At 46.3% G+C, this 21209-nt stretch overlaps 1 protein-coding gene across 2 annotated transcripts in view; it reads right to left on the bottom strand.

Annotated features, from left to right (window-relative positions):
• LOC136773077 (protein bric-a-brac 1-like) overlaps positions 1-21209 on the bottom strand; it is a 196757-nt gene that overhangs the window by 149839 nt on the left and 25709 nt on the right. For both annotated transcript variants that reach the window (XM_066726458.1, XM_066726459.1), the window contains exons 3-5: positions 20914-21032; positions 18395-18483; positions 11590-12846 (exon numbers count right to left, since the gene is read on the bottom strand). In XM_066726458.1, the coding sequence (XP_066582555.1) occupies positions 11590-12615 (1026 nt within the window). In that variant the 5' untranslated portion in view covers positions 12616-12846; positions 18395-18483; positions 20914-21032. The remainder of the gene's footprint in view (positions 1-11589; positions 12847-18394; positions 18484-20913; positions 21033-21209) is intronic.

Here is a 21209-nt window from a genome sequence, read left to right as displayed (position 1 = left end):
AGAAAGAGAGAGAGAGAGAGAGTGGAGAGATTTGGAGGTAGAAGCACGGGAGAGAATGCAAGTTTAGGTCTCTTATGTTTTATGCTATAGTGTTCGTTGCCCTTGGCCAATAATTTATACGCGTTGCTTTTAACTCTCCCCCTATGCAGTGCACCACCCACGAAAGCTACCGAGTCTTTCATGCTCTACACAGTTAGATTATTAATGAGTGCAACATCATTGAATCATTAATATTTCATTAGTGCAGCGAGCACACACATACATCCATTTAAGCCTCGGAGTTTTGTCTTTCTTATCGAACGGTAGATTGGAAATATCTTGATTTACCTTGCTTGTTGGATTTTCAAAGGGAAACAATGTTGTTTCCTCTGCCGATGCACTTGGTCGAACTTGTCTCGTTCGTTTCTTTGCTTAAAAACGGCGGCATATACTATATATACGACCGAATGAATTAAGAATAACTTCAATTTCATCTCTCTCTCTCTCTCTCTCTCTCTCGCTCGAAATAGTGGTGTACGCTCCTCGCGTTGTGCCTGCTCCCCTTTCTCTCCTCCCCCATGCCCGTTCCAGGCAGCCAGCGATACTCTGCACTCTCGTATTACTCTCTCGCTTGCTCAAGGCGTCCTTGATCCCCTCCACGAGGCGTTCTCAACTCGTAATAAGCTATATTTGTATTATTTGCCGCAGTCGTTTACTCGTTCGATTATTCAAATATTTAAATTTATTTAAATTAATAATTTACTTGTAACAAGCAATACCAGCGTAGCCGTAGGCATCCATAATTTACCGACTTTATTTACTTGTAATTATATAGCGCAGGAGGAGCGATGCTTAAAACATAAGAGAGCTCGATTGAATTATCCAGCAAAATTTCAAAAGTATTCCCTTGTGTGTGTGTGTGTGTGTGTGTGTGTACGTGTATATAAACTATACAACTAGTGTGTATTTCTACAGACCAATGTGTGTGTGTGTGTGTGTGTAGAGCAAAGGATATTGTTTATGCGCTCGATAGAATAAAATGACGTAGTGAGAAACTTTAGCGAGATTTGCATAGCTTATGCGATTGACAATTAAAACGCGAATGGAATTTTTCGAGACTTTTTCACAGATAACGCTCGTAAGTAATACAAACGTGTTTTTCAGACATTTATGCAAAACATTTATTATATTCCAAGTATTTAGCAAACAGGCAGTCATGCCACAATATTTTCTTCGGCTTAATATGTATTTCTTATGAATAATTCATACAAATTTTGTACTCTGACTTATTATCATAACATTGAGCAATCTCATACGAGGAAGACTTAGAAACCTGTTAATTATTCTACACCGGAAATACATATTAAAATCTTCGTAATCTCTGCTAAAAATGTTAACACCTGTTATTTGCACGAAAGGCGGCTGAGGCGGGCTTACGAAAGTGTAAATGAAGAAAATCACTAAAAAGAGCAAGCAAAAGCATCGCACGCGCAGATAAGAAAGTAGAATGGCGCTATAACAGCTTAGGTATAATTTACGAAATGAGAAAGGAAATGAAGATCAAAAGCCGAGAGTTGCTAGATGACGCGATAGGATATATAGTATACCGTTTCTCGCGCGAGCGCCTTCTTCTTCGCGCTCGTTCCTCTTCAGTTTTCAGGTTAAATATCGCCCACCTATACTGCTGCTCTGCGCTCTTATATATGTACGTATAAGAATATGTATTACGAGCTGCAGTGCGCGCGCCACTACACACACACACACATATCTATATATCGCATTAAATAAGAGGATTTCTTTCTCATCGGTCTCTAAACCATCACATCGCACTTGTCGGAGAGTCGGTCGGCACACACACAACACCTGCAGTTCCACACCAGCTCCTCGAGCTTTCCTCCCCCTCCCCCTCCTCTAACAGGCTAAGCAAATGAGTCTACTGCATTCTTTAGACGGACAGGCGCTTCTCAAGAGCGGAGTGGCGCTCGTCTCTTCACGGAAAAGCAGTTAGAGTGCTAGATAGAGGGGGGGGGGGGGGGGACAAAGATATTCAGAGAGAGAGAGAGAGACGACCCTCATTGTTTTTTCCCCATGCAGCACACAAATAACCATCCGTCCAATCTCGCCTCGTCAACCTTGTACTTCGCGCGCGCTCCACCTTTCCCGCTGCACACTCTTTACCACCGGACGAAACAAATTTACGTCGATGAAATAAAATTTCAATTACGGCCCGCGGAGCTCCACTTGATTCCTCGACTCTAGTTTCAACGTTGTTATATACACACATATATTTATGTATACGCGGGAATGCGGCATTTTCACCAGCACCCTCTCACGGACCACCTGTCCTCCGCAAGCTTGTTCCTCGACCATTCCTCCCCCCTCTACCTTGCGGACGACTGGCCGCTCGCTCGAGCAAGAACAGAAATTAAAGAAGGAGCAAAGAGAAAGAGAGAAAAAAGTACAATTCAATGTTTTGAGGCAGTTTATTACGTGGTGCGCTCGCGCGCGCGCGCGCGCGGCAAAAGTCCCACGCGAACTTCTGCGTCAATTATATCTACAGAATAACTTAACGGTCCCTTAGAAACATGCTGAATGGCCTATTCAGCCATTCGTTTGAGGTTCTCAAGTGTTAAATAATAAAAGCCGTATTCCGTGCGGGCATGACGTAAGTACCGAGTCTTTCGAGAACAACATTTCCTAAAGTAGGTATCCGTGAAAATTACATTAAATTAAAAATAAGCAGCAGCAGAGCAAAAGCTCGAAAGTTTAATATCGAGGACGGTGTACAAAGGGCAATAATGCTTTTCCGCTCTTTCTCCCTTTTCCATAATAGAAATATTCGTATATAGGTTTTTTCATAGAGTCGAATTATCGGTGGTACGCGTGACGTAGGCTCTCTTCGGCCTCCTTTCCCCCCTCCCGCGCGCCGATCCTAATTATAATAGATTCGCTTTTGAAGAGAGGGGCGCGCGCGAGCGCTAATATCTCTCTTCCCTATGCAAGAGACCAATTCCAAGAATTCCACGGCACGCCATGGAACGTTGGCATTGTGAAAGCTAAGGAGCAGTCGTAAATACACGCGCTCGGCGTCGACTTTCGCGCAAACTCGCGCTAATTCCGAGAGAAGCAACATCAATTTTTATCATTCGCCCGGTCGTTTGGCTTGCCTCGAAATAATATTTATTCTCGCGTGAGTTCTTTCTCGCCCGGTCCCTATCCCCCCTTTATTTTTATACGCTCCCCCAGCTCTACATATATACACGTACACAACGCAGTTTCTCAGAAAACTCATTCCGCTCTGCCCCCATATTTTTGTCATTATTATTCTTTAATTTCATTATTGAAATATATATATATATATATATATATATATATAGAGAGAGAGAGAGAGAGAGCGAGAGAAAGAAAGTATTTAACTATGACTCGCCGAGAATTCTATATACTCGATCGTTTTGCCCCGGTGAGCATTTTTCAAGAGTTTTGCTAATGAATAGAGACAGTAGAAAAAATAAGAAGAGTGTTTGAAAGGCACTTGTCAACGGGAAAAGAAATCATAGCGAAGGTAAAATGAAAGAAAAGTAAAAATGAGAGAAGGAGCGTGGAGGGAGTAGGACTCGAGAGAGAGAATATATATACGTATAATATAGCGTGTCCCTACTGGCGCACGTACATGCTTTTCAGCTTTTCCCCTGGTGGGGCATATGATGGTGGTGGTGACGTCAGAACTGAATATTTCAAGGGGGCGAGAGACTTCAAAAGAACACGTGTTACTCTGCTAAGGACGCCGTTTAAATAATGCAGAGTCAACTTACTCTCCTTGCCCAGGCCGCCCTCCTCCTCCGTCTTTCATTCACTCTCCCCTACATTCCCTCTTTCTTTATCATCACCTTCATCATCGGACTCTACCTCGCTCAACTTTGAATTCCTAGACGCGAGTCGATCGCGCGTATCTTTTTTCACTCGGTCGCGAATCGGTTGTACAGGCGTCGGTGTCGAAAATCAAAGGTAAGAGAGAGAGAGAGAGAGAGAGAGAGAGAGCGACGAATGGCACGTGCTTCTCGCGAGTAGCACGTGCCTCCCGTCGCGTCAGGCATCCATTCAGTAATCCGGTAAGTCGAGTGAGGCCGGGGCTGCCGCGCCGGGGCCGGCCCCAGTCGACTCGAGCGAAGAAAATCTCTCGACAGATCTCCGGGGCTCGGTGGCGGCGGCAACGTCGCGTGCGTCAGATTCTATCAGCGCGCGCCACGTGGCTCGAAAGAAGCGCTTGCCGCGCGTACATACATACGTAGTACACACGTATACTAGCTGCCTGCTGCTCGAGGCACCTCGCGATACAGCAGCGATGTGCCAAGAAACCGGAAAGGAACTGTGCTCTTCTCCGATGCCTGTATGGAATGCAACAAGAAACGAGTCAACGAGGAAGGAAGGAAGGAAGAGAGGAGAGGAGAGACACGAGACTCGGGTGGAAAGGGAATCGTGGTGTAAAGTGCGACGGAAAGTGTGTCACGCGAATGGGTGACGAGGGAGGGGATAAAAGAGACTGCCCCTGCCACAGGAGACATACAGAGGGGGGCAGGGGGAGAGAACTGGATACACGTGCAGGTGCATTTGGAGTGGGGGACCGGGGAGAATTCGCGCTGTCGCACGCGCGCATTTAGCCCACCTCCGTGTTGCAGGGCGCAGGATTATGGAACCACCCCTGTATGGAAAACCCTCTCTTTTTAGTCGAGCTTTTTTTCAACGATTGGCCACTCGCTCGACGCACGATCGTACGCGCAACCCGATACCAAAAATCATTCTCGCTCCGTGGTGAACGCGAACCTTGTCGGACGCGCCGATCCCTCCGGCCTATATATATATATATATATATATATATATATAAAGCGGAAGCTGTTTTTCAGATTCGATTCCTCGCTCGGGACGAAAACGCGCTGAATTCTGAGAAAAGTGGCCGAGGAAAGTGAAAAACACGCTTGCAGGAGTGTTTTTGCTCGGAACAAGTTTTAACGCAATTACCAGCGACTCCTGGCGCCTCCCTCCCACCCCCTGCTCCTCTCACCCTCGCGCAGCTTTCGCCTTTCGCACCCTCAACCTCCTTCCCAGACATTCCTACCCCTTCCTCTCTCTCTCTCTCTCTCTCTCTCTCTCGTAGCAACGCGAGTCCACCGTTTCCTCCTCCCACCGACGGACCTACTTTGCCATACACTTTATCTTTATCTCTTCTTCACCCCTCCCCCCTCCCTTGGCGCTACTGCTAGCTGGCCACCGAGCCTCAGCCTCACTCCCTCTCTCCCTCTTTCTTCTACTCTACGCTACTCTACTCCACTCTACTCCACTTCACTCCACTCCACTCCACACCACTTCCCTCGACTCAACCCTACCCTACCCTACCCTACCCTACTATAGCCTACCTTTATCTACCCTACTCTCTCTCTCTCTCTCTCTCTCTCTCTAGCTACCCTAGCGCGCACGTCATTCCGCATTATTTTCATTTTATCGTCAGCAATCTTGCTTAATGCAATACCCCACCCGTCGCCGCCACCGCCACCGCCGCCGCGAGTCTTCCAAGAACCCTTTTTTTTAACTTTCTATTCAAATATTCTATCACGCTACCAGACCCCGCACAAGCTTCCATCTTCCCAGTTTTATCATCGAAAATAAAACATATAAATATATGTATATATATAATTTAGACCGTCTGATAAAATCTATACAGCCGATTGTCTTAAAGCTGGCAGAGCAGGTTAAAGTTTGGTTTTTGGTCAACGGAGTATCATCATCATCGATCGAGTTAGAGAAGGAAGGAAGGAAGGAAGAAGAAGAAGAGAGAGAGAGAGAGAGAGAAAAGTTTCCGCGTACTCGGACTAGACACGGCCATTCCGTCGATATATTTTCCGCGAGTCACCGCTGGCGTATATAACTCTGGCTACAAGACATCGCTAGTATCGATCGCCAGATTAATTTGTAGTCCAGACAATGGGCCGCCATCTCTCGTCTACACTGATACGCCAGTCGACGTACGTAATGTTACGTTGTTTAGTCGTTTCTCCTGCCTTTCGAGCGATCCGCAGACGTAACGCTCCAATGTGTTATTGGGAGTATATATATATATATGTATGTATATATATACAGAGTGAGAAAATAATCAGCAATAAGGTTTTAATTGGCTGGTACTAGAGGGGGGGGGGGGGGAGGTTGAGGAGGGAATTATATCGAAAGGTAGCATCCTCGATTCAGGCGTCTATAGATACATCGCGTTCGCTCGCGAGCGAGGCGTCAATAGGCACACGCACGTTTTCTCCTTCGAAACGCAATCTCCGCGCCACAATAGAGTATAGAATTTTTAATACGCCGCGAGTAATATGAAACGAGGCACGAGACAATGGCTTTCTCGAGACCAATTCGCCTTTATCTCGGCCCGGTGTTTCCTACGTGAACTAATATCGCCGTTGGGAGAGGAAATCGTTTCTGTGAAACGCGTCAGACTTTTCGACGCGAGAGATCTCCTCTCTCTCTCTCTCTCTCTCTCTCTTTCATTCAACGACACACACCGCCACCACCCTCCTCCAACCACCTACTCTACTTTACTTTGCTTTACTTTACTTTACTTTACTTTACTCACTCGCCCTCTGCCGCTTAAACTTAACTTGCCTCATCGACTACCAGCCAAAAAAAAAGAAATCAGAAAAAAACAGAAACAGAGGAATATACATATACTATAGTAAAACTGTACAGCTAATTTATATCTTACTCATTTTCATTCGAAATTCATTAATCCTCGTCGCCATCCATTCTTCAACGTTTACGCAAAGATTTTCACTTGCTCCACTTTCGTGAATCATACTCGAGACAATTATACGAGTATGACTCATCGACCAGTATAGATCTAATGAAATTATTTTTCTACATATCTCGTGTGCCACGTATACATATACGTAATATAATATACCAGACATATTTGAATTACAAAGCACTTTAACAATTAAATTTACAAGAATGACTCATTAGTTTCTGCTAAATACTGCGTCGTTTTCTTACGATTTTGTCGCTGATTTTTTTCCGCTCAATTTTAACATCCGGTAAATGCTTGAACGGTTTACGTATATATATATATATATATGTGTGTGTGTGTGTGTATATATATTCGCAGAGAACCACGAGCATGCACCTTTCATCGGGCGAAAATTGGGGGACGTAGCGCGATGGAGAGAGGCCCGAAACGGATATAGGGAAGAGAAATAATTGAATATACTATAGAATTGAATTTTCATCGGCCGGTCCAGTTAGTTCTTTCGGTACTTTCGTATGATGCTTTTTTGCGACAGTTGATAAATCTAATTAATCGCGTCAGCCACGGCTGCAGGTTTCAGGCATGCTCCAAAGCTGCAAGCAGCACGAAAATTCCCATATACACCGGAATTTCGCAGTTCATTACCCTCGAAATGTTTAAAGTGACTATTTTTACCTGGCAAAGAACGCCGCATGGTGCTATATTACAAAAATATTATTAAATAAAAAAAAAAAGAATAGCGAAGAAATTACACACACATACACTCAACATGATAAATTTCACTGTATTTTCCAAGGGCACCATAGGATTGAGTAGCCAAGCAGGAGAGTTTGGGTTGATAAATAAAATAAGAAGAAAGATTGCAGGGGATGTAAGGAAGACGAGATGTTATATATATATATATATATATATATAGTGGTAGGAAGGAAGGAAGGAAGGTTTGTTTGGACGAAAATGGAAAAATGTAGGATGGTATTAGTAGGTGCGAGTGATTGATCGGTGATCGGTCGAAACAAGCAAATGAAGAAAGAGAGGATGCAGTTGGTGGAGCGAAGAGAGGAGGGGAGGGGGGTAGTTTCGCCTGGGGGAGGTTGATGCGACGCGCCACGTCGGTAGATAACGATGAGGAGAGGTTATAAATCTCCTTCCGGTTGAAATCGGGAGCGAAGCAATCTGCAGAATGGTCCGGTCATCCGTCCATCAAGTCACGCGTACGCGCGACGCAGAGTCGCTGCCTGCTCTCTCCACTACGTTATATTAATATATCTGTGACTGGGCGAGCGTTCTGTGTCGCGTGCATGCATATATATATATATATATAGGGACGTGTAGAGAGAGAGAGAGAATCACGCAAAGCGCGCACAATCAGTTTACTAACAGGCACCGTCGTCGTGCAAGTGTAAATCTCTCATTCGTTCCGTCCCTTTTGACTTCTCGCTCGCTCGAGCGTTTCGTATATTTATGTGTATTTCGATGGGAAAAGGCAGCAATTCGGACGCGCAGCAAGATAATTTCTGATTTACCGCGGATCTGCCGGAGCTGTCGCCCGCCGTACATCGCTCGAGACCACCGGACGTGTCCTCCACATATATATATATATACATACACGGGGACCAACGGACGGACGGACAGATACAGCATCCATCCAATAGGATCGCATTTTCCAAATGGAAACCCTCCAGGTTTGCATCACGATAGCTAGCGCAGCTGTGCCTCCGACTAGTCCGATCGGCCATACTTTTGCGCGGAAGAATAATTACTAATTACGTGGGGGGGGGGGGGGGGATTCTGGGTAAATTGAAATATTTTCATCACAGAGCTCTATGCATACATATATATTAGGAGGAAAAAAAGAAAAAGAAGCTCCCGAGACTCGGAAAATCTTCCGTTTGCATCGGCGTTTTATAATAGAGGGGGGTGGGAATAAAAAATTAAACGCCGTAGGATGAAAAAGGCGAATCGCTTATAGGAGGAGTAGAAGGCGCGGTTGCGCTCTCTCTCTCTCTCTCTCTCTGCTATAGCTAAAGTTAAGTGCCGAGGCGCCTCTATGTGGTCCGGTTACCCCGACCGGGATTACATTCCAAGTATTGCCATTATGCCGAGTTTCCTAGGAAGGCAATTTTCGAAATATTTAAAATACATACCATTACCACTGCTAAGCCATCCTCTTATTATAAAATAGCTTTTGCAAAGGGTGGCTAGGTAGTAATGGCCGAGCCACAGATGGACTCCCTATTGCCACTTTCCTTTTGCCATTTTTTTCCTTTCTTCAAATCCTCCTCCTCCTCCTCCTTGAATTTTTTCTCCCTCCCATCCACTATACATAGATCGACGAAGAGAGTCTATAGCTACCAATTTCTCTCCTTCAGCTCGTCCTTCCCGAAGACAAAATCAACATCGCGTCGTGACTTTTCCCTTTTCTCTCTTTCCAGCCAGTTGAATCGCGTGCGTCGACCAGTTGCGTGCACACGACTACTTGGCCATCCGGCCATCCGGCAAAAATAGCGTCAGCTAAAGAATGGTCAACGAGGGATCATGAGTGAATCGTTGTATGGAAAATTAACGAAACTACCGATGAATAAAGCGATTATCGATGGGAAGAGGAACCAGAGGTGGGTGTGCAACGTACTATATACACACACACATATATATATATATATATATATCAAAATGAACATGACACTCGACTACAGATACCTGCAGGACTCGAGATTTACAATAGTTTGTAATTATTTAAGGAGAATGGTCGGGATTGTACTGGCCATACCGTATACGTATAGTTCATTGGTGGGACTCGAGATGATAGAGGAGAACAACAAGAGGGTTGTATACGGGAATCGCCTGGCTGTTAGAACAACACGAGGGATAACCGGACCATTCGGTATGGTACGATTATTGCCAAAAAGGATAATGCGAGGGAAGATTAAATTTTTTACCGATCACGATTTGTGCTACCTTTCGCTATGTATATATATATATATACACTGCAACCTCTCTGCTCTGCTGCTACTGATATACCTATATAGATTTTCCAACGTTGCACCATTCATCAGTTTTTATCAAGACCGCTGCAGCAGAGCTACTGCTGTTTCTCATCATTCTTGCCACTGTTATTTTCCTCCTCCTCCTCCTCCTCCTCTACCAGTGTTTTTAATCTCCTTAACTTGGCGTTACATCGACGTAGGAATGAAAATAAAATTGTTCCTCTTATATATATATATATATATATATATACATATAAGACTCTCTGCTACAGAGTTTACCTATTACGGGCTTTGCCCGCATCAATTGGGTGTTTAAATCGGAAAGGCCTCGCGGGTACCGCGAATAGTTGCGATATACTATATAGTATATACATATATATATATATACCGACGCATTACGATACGACCGAGTATGCCCAGAGAATTGGAACGTGGTTGCGTTAACATAATGGAATTCCATGGAATGTTATGCCCATTATACATAGCAGATTGAGTCACTGATTACAAGTATGCTATATGTATGCGCAGTTATGTGCACTATTATAAATTGTATAATACAAGTGTATAAATATTTATCCGCGTTTGCGTCCGGAGCCGAATGGCAAGACCCCTTTGCTTCACCTAATTTCTTAAATTAGCCAGTAATAATTAAAAACTTATTTCATGCCTCGAGACTTTTAAAATATGCTTCGCGCTTCCAGAGAAACGGCAGATCTCATCTTGCCTTGGGAATAAGTTAATTAAACTTTATATTGGCCTGGTAAGTCTTCGGAATATCAGAATGCATCTTTCCACCAATACTACATGGTAAGACGATACTTTGTATAAGGAATTATACACGAGTACAATTAGATTACGAGCTTAATCATAAAACGCTGATTAATTATTGCAGCCGATATTAGGCTAGACTAAATAACGGACTGTCGAACCTACAACACCAGTCTGGTCAATATTTATCCTAGCAGTTTCTATGTTCTCCGCGCGCACTCACTATTTATCTTATCTCCTAAGAAAAAAGTATTCTACAAACGAGAACAGATGCTTAGGCAAATATTGATCTTGCTTATTGACGCTCATTGATAATTCCTCGGTAATTGGAGATTTTGACAAAAGTTACAATTTAACGAAATGTCATTCCGGATAATTTCGTAGCTAGATAAAAAAGTAGGAAAAAAATTTACTCTCTAGGACCAGAGAATCCGTGGAAGAGCTTTTGTACGGATAAGAAACGCTGGATAAAAAATGCCTAAAGAAACATGCACTGATAACCTGATGTAAGGAATTATTACAAAAAAAATTGCAAAGAGGATGAAACTCTGGCGATAAAAAGAATTGCAATCAGATTTAGATTCTGAAAATAATTAACGATATCAACAGAAATACATTTGCGAATACAAAATATTGCAATAAAGTGTCCACAGTTATTAGTGTCGAAGAGAGTTTTCTTATTGATTTGACAAATATCTTCGGCGGCACAAAGAAGCGAAATCTTTCGAGTTTGACGAGTAAACAAATTAAAGCGCTGTCAAGAAAAGGGATTGAAATGGGATAAATTCGACGAGTGAACGAATTGTCCATGAAACTAAGAATATTCACCTCGTATTTTTCTCGTTAATAAATATAAGAGTAAATAGCAAATTATGCTAATCGTACCGTGTTGTACGCCGTGGTAATAAGATACGCGTAGCAAACACGTGTTAAAATTAACTGTAAAGATCTGTTAGCCGGTCTGTTTGATATAGGACCTTTGGATAAAGCGACAAGTTATTGCATAAGAGTCCGAGTGACGTTGGGGAGGAGAAGACACGAAAGAAAGAAAGAAAGAAAAGTACTCACCCTTTCCTCCTCGCGAATCATCTCGGCAATGCCCGGTTTAATCTCAAGATCGTCGCCAGGTCCTACGACCTGATTGACGATCTGTTGCTGATGAAGTTGATGATGCTGCTGCTGTTGTTGTTGCTGCTGCTGCTGTTGCTGCTGCTGCTGTTGTTGCTGCTGCTGTTGCTGCTGCTGCTGCAGAGTCAAGTGCTGCCCGTGGGAGCCGAGGTGGTTCAGATGCGCAGCGGAAGTCACGTGGCCAGTCACGTGGTGAGCGCCCACGGGATGCGAAGCTTGCTGGCTTTGCGAGGGTGGCGGTGGAGGCGGCGGGGGTAGTGGCAAACTGACCGGAAGTTCCTGAAGGTTGATTTGCGGGGTAACGGAGACACTGGGCGTGTTGGGCGATCCGATGGATCTTGGCGTGGAGCTACTGGTGGGAATGAGCGTGTGAACTTCCGGTATGAGAACACCGACGTTGGAATCCTGATCGTCGGTGATGGCGCTTCCGGAAGCGGATCTGTCGGGACTGTTGGCCGATGGAGAACGCTCGCCGGATATTCTGCGACGTTTCTTCCGGTGGGAGGCTGCGGCGGCTGCTGCCGCAGCCGCGGCCGCGGCCGCGTTGGCCGCCTCCTCCAGTCCGCTCCTGGTGGCCAGCTCGTGCTCGCTGTTCACGTCCGCCAAGCCGCGTATCTTGAGGCTCTCGGCGACCTTGAGGAGGGGACCGATTTGCTCCTGGGAAACGTTGATCTCGCCTTTGTACATAAATTCGACCGCGGCCTTCAGCTCCGGCCACTTGATGTCCTTCATGATGACGATCGGGTGCTGACAGGGATTGTCGAAGAAGAGGGCTTGGAAATACGGACTGCAGGCGGACAGTACCATCTTGTGCGCCTTCACGCTGTGCCCGTCACAGGCCAGCGTCACGTCGACGAAACTCTCGCTCTGCAGGAGCTGATCAAACACGTTGGTCAAATTGGTCTGATAATTGTTCCACCTCAAGCAAAACTGCTGGGGCGAGCCTGCTCCGCTTTGCTGCGTCATTTTTTCGATTCCTCACAGCACTTCTGCTTCTTCGTCTTCTTCTTCTTCGTCTCTTCTCCTCCTTCTCTTCCCTTTTCTTCTTCTCCTTCTTCCTTTCCTCTTCTTTCTTTCGCGATCCGTCTCGACGGGTCTGATTCCTTGCTTTGTCTGGAATGAGAGCTGCTGCTCGCTCGCTCGCACTCGTTCGACGATGAAGACGACGATGATCCTCAGCGGCGAATTTTACCGCGTCTACAACATATATGAACACGTTCACGTATACACTATATCACAACAGCCACTCTCATAGAATCATGCGCTTAAGAAGATGGAGGTACATCGTTCTTCAGAGTCATCGGCCTTCGCGAGGCATTGTGCTCGCGAACGAGCATCCTGCCGGGTAACATGTCCCCACCACCGCGTAGGATCACGCTGGAAATTGATCCTTTCGGGCCCGGTCGACTCTCGCACGAATGACTCTATCGCTCGGTACCGGCTCTACCGTACCGTCCGAACGGTCCTCCACCGTGAGATTCGTACGGTGACGATCGAGCGAGAGGAGAAGAGAATTGACGGGAGAGTAATGTGATGGACAGAGACAGACAGACAGAGATGAACAGAGAGAGAGAGAGAGAGAGAGAGAAGAGAAAAAGGATAGGAAGAGTAGGAGTAGGAGGAGGAGGAGGAGGAGGAGGAAGAGTTAAAAGACTGTCGTTTCGGTCAATAATCCGAGAGAGACACACTCGTGTAAAACATGAGACACACAATGACACCAGAGCAGCAGCAGCACCACCTCCAACCGATTCAACAGCAGCAAGCAGCACACGTGTACGCGTTCGTCGAACAACGAGATAGAACGACGCGCGAAGAGAGAGAGAGAGAGAGCGAGTAGAGTAACGTAGAGTAGTAGCGCGTCTCGCGAAGAGCGCGTGGCTCGCGTTTGACAGCCGGTGGTTCACGCCGGTAAGTTTGGTTGGTGAAATAGTTGGGGGTGCTCGAACGAGGGGCAGGAGGGTAGAGAGGGGCGGTCAGGGGGGTAGAGAGTCGTAGAGAGGCAGGCGTGAATGGTTTGCGCGGGCGCGTTGTGGCCGCGTTTGACTCGTAAAAGTGTGACAACGAGGTTTGGACAAAGAGCGACGAACGATGTGCACCCCGTGACGAGCGCGTCGCGACTGAGCGGTCCGGCGCGCCGAGCCGCTGCTGACGGTTGATCCGGCGGCGGCGGCGGCGGCGGCGGTGGTGGTGGTGGTGGTGGTGGTGGAGGTGGTGGTGGTGGTGGGGGTGGTGGTGGCGGCAGTGTCAATGGTGGCTGCAGCGGTAGCGACGACGGTGGTATTCCCGAGTAATCGCGCGCGCGTTCCGACCGAGGAAAGCCGAGGGCCTCCGACTCCGGCCGAGGCCGCTCTCTCGACTCTCGCCGCTCGCGTCGAAGGAAAAACAGAGTTTTGCCGAGTTTCGGCAACAAGCGGCAAGAACGCCGCGCGGCACACGGTGAAACGCGAGAGAGCGGCGGGTGTGCGGGAGGCTGCCGCCGGGCCACCCGTCTGCCCCCGTGGCCCCCCGGCTCCCTCGGCCAATCGGGTCCAGCACCTTCCGATCGGACGCGCCGACAGGCGCCGCCCCCTCAAAGACCGCCTCGCTGTGCCCCCACGCCGCTCTCTACCAACCTTACCACGATGCGCGCCGTCACAGGAACACCAACGGAACGTTCGGCCCACCAAAGCGGAGAGCCTGCCCGCAGCCGCCAACCACCGCCGTCAGCCACCACCACGCACGACCGCCGAGCACCACAACCGTCGCTCTCTCTCTCTCTCTCTCTCTCTCTCTCTCTCTCTCTCTCTCTCTCTCTCAAGGCACGACCGTCGTCGTCCTCCGCGCGCAATCTTTCTGTACCTTGGACGACCTTTTGCAAATCTCGTCTCCAACTGGAGAACCAATGTCGCTCTTCCAAGACTCGACTCCGAAGGCTCCTCGCTCGACTCTTTCCCAAAGGCGACTCACGCATCAGTACGCACAAACATATACCGGGATGAATGCGGGAGACAACAGTTTCCTCAAGCCTATTAGAAACCATCAATTTGTTTCTTGCACGCTCCTCTCGTGCCGTGTGCCGCTTCGGGGTCTTCTAACGAGATTTCGCGTCGTCGAAGTATATCAGACTCGGAGGAGGGCACGCAGGGACGTTAGTCCCGTATAATGATATTTTGGCTACAAAGAGGCAACACTCTCGCTCGTGCTCCTCTAGGCCTATCGAATCGAGCAGACTCCCCTAGCCGATGTGCACGGCACACGCAGCAGCTATTAGCGTCTGTATTTCGGAATAGCGCGCGCTCCATCCCTTTCGGCAGTGTAAGATACTTCCGAGAGTCGGCGTCCTCGAATACGTCGATGCGATGCTGCCAAATAATTTGATCACTCGATCGTTCGACTTGTTAGCAAATGGGCCGGCAATCATGGTAGAAGCAACAAGAAGGTCGGGCGACCGAGTCGAGGGCCAGACAGAGCGAGGACGCGCGCGGCACAAAGTGAGCGAAGAAAAGTTTTCCATTTTGCCCGCACCGCCGCCGCGGTGGTTCCCCAGTGGTAGGCATTGTCGTAACGCAAAACGCGATATTAGAAGCGTAAAAAGAGGGTAAAACAGTGGCAATGGCAAACGACGAATGAGTCGTTGGATACGTACCTGGATAACGACGCCCACGGGGCTTCTGATGAAAGAATATTGCTCGCTTTTTACGAGCTACGCTGTATAAACGCGAGGCTGCTGGATACACATCGTCGAAAGTGCGTTATTTTTTCTCTGCTTTCTTCCACCACTCGCGCGCCATTCGCCATATTCTCCCTTAGCTCGACATTCGCTTTCGACGCTACTCGTGTGCGACACGAGCGATAAGGAAGCATCGTTAAGTATTGTTTTTATTCCGCTCGTATGGCTGAGTATATATATACGAGAGCCAAGGGTGGGAGAGAGCGTTTGATTTTTTGCCTTATTGAAAAGCGACGGTGATGATGAGTTTCGCGGTGTACGGTGCGTATCGCGCGAGGTACGCGTTGGCCGATGTTATAAACGTTCGAGGAAAAAAAGGAAGGAAGAGAGAGTGGATGCTGAAGAAGAAGAAGAAGAAGAAGCTGAGAGAAGCTCATAGTAAAGGCTTTAGGGCAGTATCCGTTAAGCCGTGGATCACCGTAGGACCGGTAGTAGGTACGTACGCGGGAAGGGTGGCACACCGGCCATAACATCCGTATTTCTCATATCGTTGATACTTTCACTCCCATAGAGGGGCGAGAGTGCATTGTAAGGGCGCACGAGGGCGAGCAGAACGCCATAAATTTTACTGCGTAATATTGTTTAACTGCAAACAGTATACACTAACGCTCACCGCCGCGGTGAAATGGAAAAATTTAGACTGGTCGAAAGCCTGAAAAAGCCCCTGCGGAGGATATTGAAAGAAAAAACATATGCATTTGCGCGCGACCACGACAACGCGTGCATTAACAGAATTTTATTACGTATATACAAAGAAATACAATTAGCGCAATAATCATTTTTTATCCCGTTCAACGTTTACCTGCCTCGTACGGAATTGGACGAGAGAGAGAGAGAGAGAGAGAGAGAGAGAGAGAGAGAGAGAGAGAGAGCATGCAGGAAACGTGTGAAATCAAGGAGAAAGGTCGGTGCCTGATGGTGCGCGCGCGAGAGAGAGAGAGAGAGAGAACGAAGTATGAAGAAAAGGTGTCTCTGAAATATCGAGCGTTTCTCACACGCGGTTAAATATATATATATAGATATAGTTGCCGTACACACTGTCATCGTCCCCCCCCCCCCCCCAGTGCGATAGGTACCGCCAGCTACTTTAAAATTATCTATTTGTAGAATAATTTTCCTCGGTCCGATATATAGCACCGGCAGGTACATTGTACAAGAACAATGAGCAAAGAGAAATATTGATGACGCTCCCGTTTGCGCCGCTCGCTGCTGCGCGACGTCTAAACGGCTCTGTATCTATTAGCTGGCATAAGTGTTTGATGATCTATAATAGTAATAGGCAAAGCAGACTACGACGGTTGCTGGGGGAAACCCCGAACACGAGCACTAGGATAAAAACTAAAGTACCAGACGGATACTGATGTCGGTGAGCGAGAAAGGGATGAGCATGGATGAAAGATAAAGAGAGGAAGAGCACAGACTGAATTGAAACGAGAGGGAGGGTTTACGCTTAATATTTTAGCATTGCGAAATTCTGCCCTTGAATCATTAATCGTCTCGCTCGCCTCGCTTCTGAAGCACCTACTATGTACCCTTCTATACATACATATATATATATATAGTATGCTCTACGTGTATTATAACTATAGTCGGGTCCCCCCCCCCCCTCCCTGCCCCTCCATCCTCTTTCGACAATGAAACACCGCATAGACCAGCTCTCCTCTCGACTATCCAAGTATCAAGATGAGCACTAATGAACCGTCCGATTGATCAGCGACTCCAAAAACAGATCTTTCTTATGCAGATATTTCATATATAATAATGGCGAAGCAAACGTTTGCTCTTTTCTTCCTGGGATAAGCGGAAACAATGAAATGGATTAGGGAGGATTTGAGAAATTGTGTGCGACTCGGTGTGTATAATATCTATTATGTAGCAGAGCCTGGAAAACAAGCGACGAACGTTAGCAATAATTATTAGTCCAGGTTGGCAGAGGAGGATGATGCGGCTTTGCGCTTCAGAAAGAGGATACGAGACAGCTGGGTACGTGGTGGAGAGAGGTTTGCGGTGTACGGTATAGGTGGAGGATGAGGAGGACGAGGAGGAGGTGGTTGGTCGGATGGCCGGGGGGTCGTGCACGAACAATGATATCGGGTATTTGATTTGTAACCGACGACAATACCGCCTTGCGACCCCGCATTTCCTCCACCGTCCCAGCCTCCCCGCAAAGTCCCTACGTACATACATCTACGCACTACACACACGCGCGCGCGGGCGCTCGCGAGTACAAGAGTGTGTGTACCCACACGCTCATCTATCATACTCCGCTGTGACTGAGTTGCGAAGCCTCATGCCGATAGCAGCGTTTGCTTAAACAAGCTTTGCTCTCTTTTACGTCTTACACCACCCCCCCCCCCCTCCCCTCCCTCGCCAATAAATTTATATTGGAATCCCTTCCGAACAAGAGTCACACACATCCATATATATATATATATATATAAGTAGAATAACCGTGAGAGGGAAAAATGGATAAGTTGGTGGAGAACGCTATTTGTCGAGGAACGAATCTGTTGACCAGTCTCGGGTGCATCAATCCTGACTGATGCATTGATTGCATCTGAATAATTGAGGCTGAGAGCAAATTGGCAACAGTGGACTGCAGTGATAGGATACAGCGATCCTTTTAAAATGTCTACATCGGAATATCGTTAGTTGGGTCGAATAGGAGCTGCGAGAAACTATGGACGAGGTATCGAGCACGCGAAGTAGGGAAAGTATACCGAGACTAAATGGCACGCGTTGAATTATTAAAATTTCAAGCGTGTACCGCGCGTGAATGGGAAGGGTTGCTCCGAGGTAATCGTAAGAATATCCGAGCTCGACGTGGTCCCGTCTATATATTATGCAGTATCTGTCATCCCTCGCATCGTCGATATATATGCGTTATAAAGAGAGTGGAGAAAGCTCGAAAGTTGGTCCTTGATCCTCCTGCTATTTATTCCGGGCTCCATCGGGAAGGGAATATCCCTCGCGCTATTCTTCAGCTATTATATATATATATATATATGTGTGTGTATGTATACGCCCTTGGCTCACCTCAAACTTTTCTCCTCGATCTCTCGATATCACTCCGGAATCGCCTGATCGCTGCTCGCTCCTCGCTGGCATCAGTTGGAAGCAAGTGTCTATAACAGATATATAAACAGCGATTGATATTTAATCGTAGCAGTCAGCATTTAAGAGGATTAAACTCCATCCAGGACAAGTATCGGTCGGGGTTAGCCATGACCCCGTGCGCGCATCTACTACTACTTTGCTCTCCTCCTCATCCTTCCTCCGGAGGCTTATATCGCTCGCTGCTGTACCTTGCTTTCGCCTATACGCGCGCTCCACTGGCCAATTCTGATTGCAGTTAGCCCGCTCCCCGATACCCTAAACATCCACTCGTCGTTACGAAACGCGCTTACGACCACCGCTCCGAGAAAATACCATTTTCATCGCCTTATCCTGGAAAACCTATAATTCCGAGAGATTTGCACGGTGGTTTTCTTCTATATATAAATGTCACCGAGCAAGGTGCTGCGGAGAGACACGCGGACTCTAGTCCGTAAATAGATGTATTCACCGTTATAATGCAACAAGTTATTCTTGTCGTGTATAATGTGACTAATGAGGAAAATAGACAAGCGAGATAAATAAGAGAAACGTGTCGAGTTCATCTGGGATAACTATCGTGATTTTCAACATCGATTCGACTCAATTACTTTCGGCTACTCGGGATGCTTTAAAATTATGATATCGTTGTTTAAACGTATTTTTAACTGTACGACCATTTTTTCCTCTTCGATTGGACGTTTCGGTAAAGTGGCAAAATAGCGCTAATACATTAATAGCGAGAGATAATTGGGAGAGAGCAAGGGAATCGGTTATTATTGCTTGGGTGTTCACTCTATCGATAATATACGATCGCACTTGATTCTGCTTCGCGTATCGCAATAGCCCTCTGGGCGAGCCATTCTACAGCCTGGCAACCCTGCCTAATCCGCCAACCTAGCGGGCCTACCGCGCTCGCCTGTCTCTGTGGTAGATAATGAGTGATTGGGTAATTAGTTGTCCAATATTCGCCTCACCTCCCCCCACCCCCCTCCTCTCACCCTCATCTCCCGTGCTTCCTTCTTCCTCATTCCCACAACTCTGTTTCAACAACCACGACGCTTAGAATATAACGTTCGAGCGTATTAGAAATCTTTTTTTTTTTTTTTTTTTTTTGAAAAATTTGTAGAAATCCTTCGCAATTATGATGATCCTATAGTGTCGATGACTCAAATGTTGGGCGAATGATAGGCTCGAATCAATCATGTACTATAAAGTTAAGTGAGAATCTTGTTTATCGGGACACTTGTTTAAATTGCTATTGCTATAAATTACAGAAAAATGTTTATTGCAATTTTTATAATGTATTTGTCTTATGCATCGACTGCTTGTCTTTCAAATTTCGTTAGTCAATGTCCTATGTTTTTTTAATTCGAGAAAAAAAGTAACAATCCTAATAGCACTCGATGTTCAGGAAACATTCTCAGCATGCACACTGGACATGTGGACATTCTCTGATCGTTCTAATATAAGGATGTCCCGAGGATATTTTGCTATTGGGGAAATGTTCCAAGGTATTACAAGACTCTCTCCTATATCTCCTGATTCACCATGGCGAAACTCCGACTATTCGATCTCTGCCTATTAACCTCGTTCGATTTACAAAAGTAATCACACAAGGTAATTAAAAAATTGAAACAGTTTGAAACAATTAAAAATAGCAGCTTCGCTGGCATCGACAGAAAAAATTCTTTGCAATGACGATGATCCAGTATTGACGACAGAGCGTAGCTCAAATAATTTCAACGAATCATACTATAGTTATATCCCGATGCACTACGATAAAACCCTAACCATATTTGATTACTGTCGCTGTGTACCTCTTTCAACTTACGGAAATAACTATACAATGTAATGAAAAAAAAAATTGACACAGAGTTTGAAACAATTAAGCAGCAGCTCTGTTGGCATCGACAGACTCACCATCCGTATATATAACACTTTCCTTTTCATGAATATTACTGGAAGAGCTAATAAAGTATTAAAACGCTAATGCAAGCGGAAAATATTTTATAAGGATGATCAGCGGAGTGTAATTTTTTTGACGAAATTACATTACTGGTACAATGGACGGTGCGCAATAGGAATTCATTGGATCGCAACTTGACGACAAATCGACATTGTGTCATTGGAACAGTAAAATGCATTTAATATACATATCGACGTATAACGTTACAACAAACCTCTGATGTAATACTTTTTATGAACGCTTGGCGCAATTTCACGCTGACAACAGCCGCTTCTATTTCTATCCTCGGATTTACGCACGTCGCGTTCGCCGATGAGCAATACAATGCACTACTGCTCTTCTCCAACAATCGCCCACTATAGCCATTTACGCGCGCGATACTTTCTCTCCTACTCTGCTCTTTTTTCTATCGCAGAAGAGAAACAATGAATCCATCGTAGAGGCGAACATTTTATTACGACCTACAGCTCACCTGCGCGCGAGCTACACGTACCTTCGTCCCATGTTCATCTGCCTCCATCCATAGAGATTCCACCACTTCTCGGCCTTGGGTCCTCTACCTCGCTCGGGTACATTTCGGCATGTCTTGCCTTTTGCACCGGTGCTGCTGCTCTATAAAAAAGAAAGAAAGGAAGAAAATGATATCGTGAAAAGTTTAGAGTAGCCGATACGATCTTCCGAGAGATGGGGAAGGATGGACGCGACACGGAGAGAGAGAGAGAGAGAGAGAGAGAGAGAGAGAGAAGAAAAACATCGGAGGGAGGGTAAAATGGTGAGAGGTTGGAGTAG

The sequence above is a fragment of the Prorops nasuta genome, unplaced genomic scaffold, assembly GCF_024137725.1.
Source record: "Prorops nasuta isolate Cenicafe-Biocafe unplaced genomic scaffold, Cenicafe_Pnas_1.2 PNAS00004, whole genome shotgun sequence".
Lineage (NCBI taxonomy): Eukaryota > Metazoa > Arthropoda > Insecta > Hymenoptera > Bethylidae > Prorops > Prorops nasuta.
The sequence above is the reverse complement of the archived record's forward strand: the minus strand, read 5'-3'. Positions and strand labels throughout refer to the sequence as shown.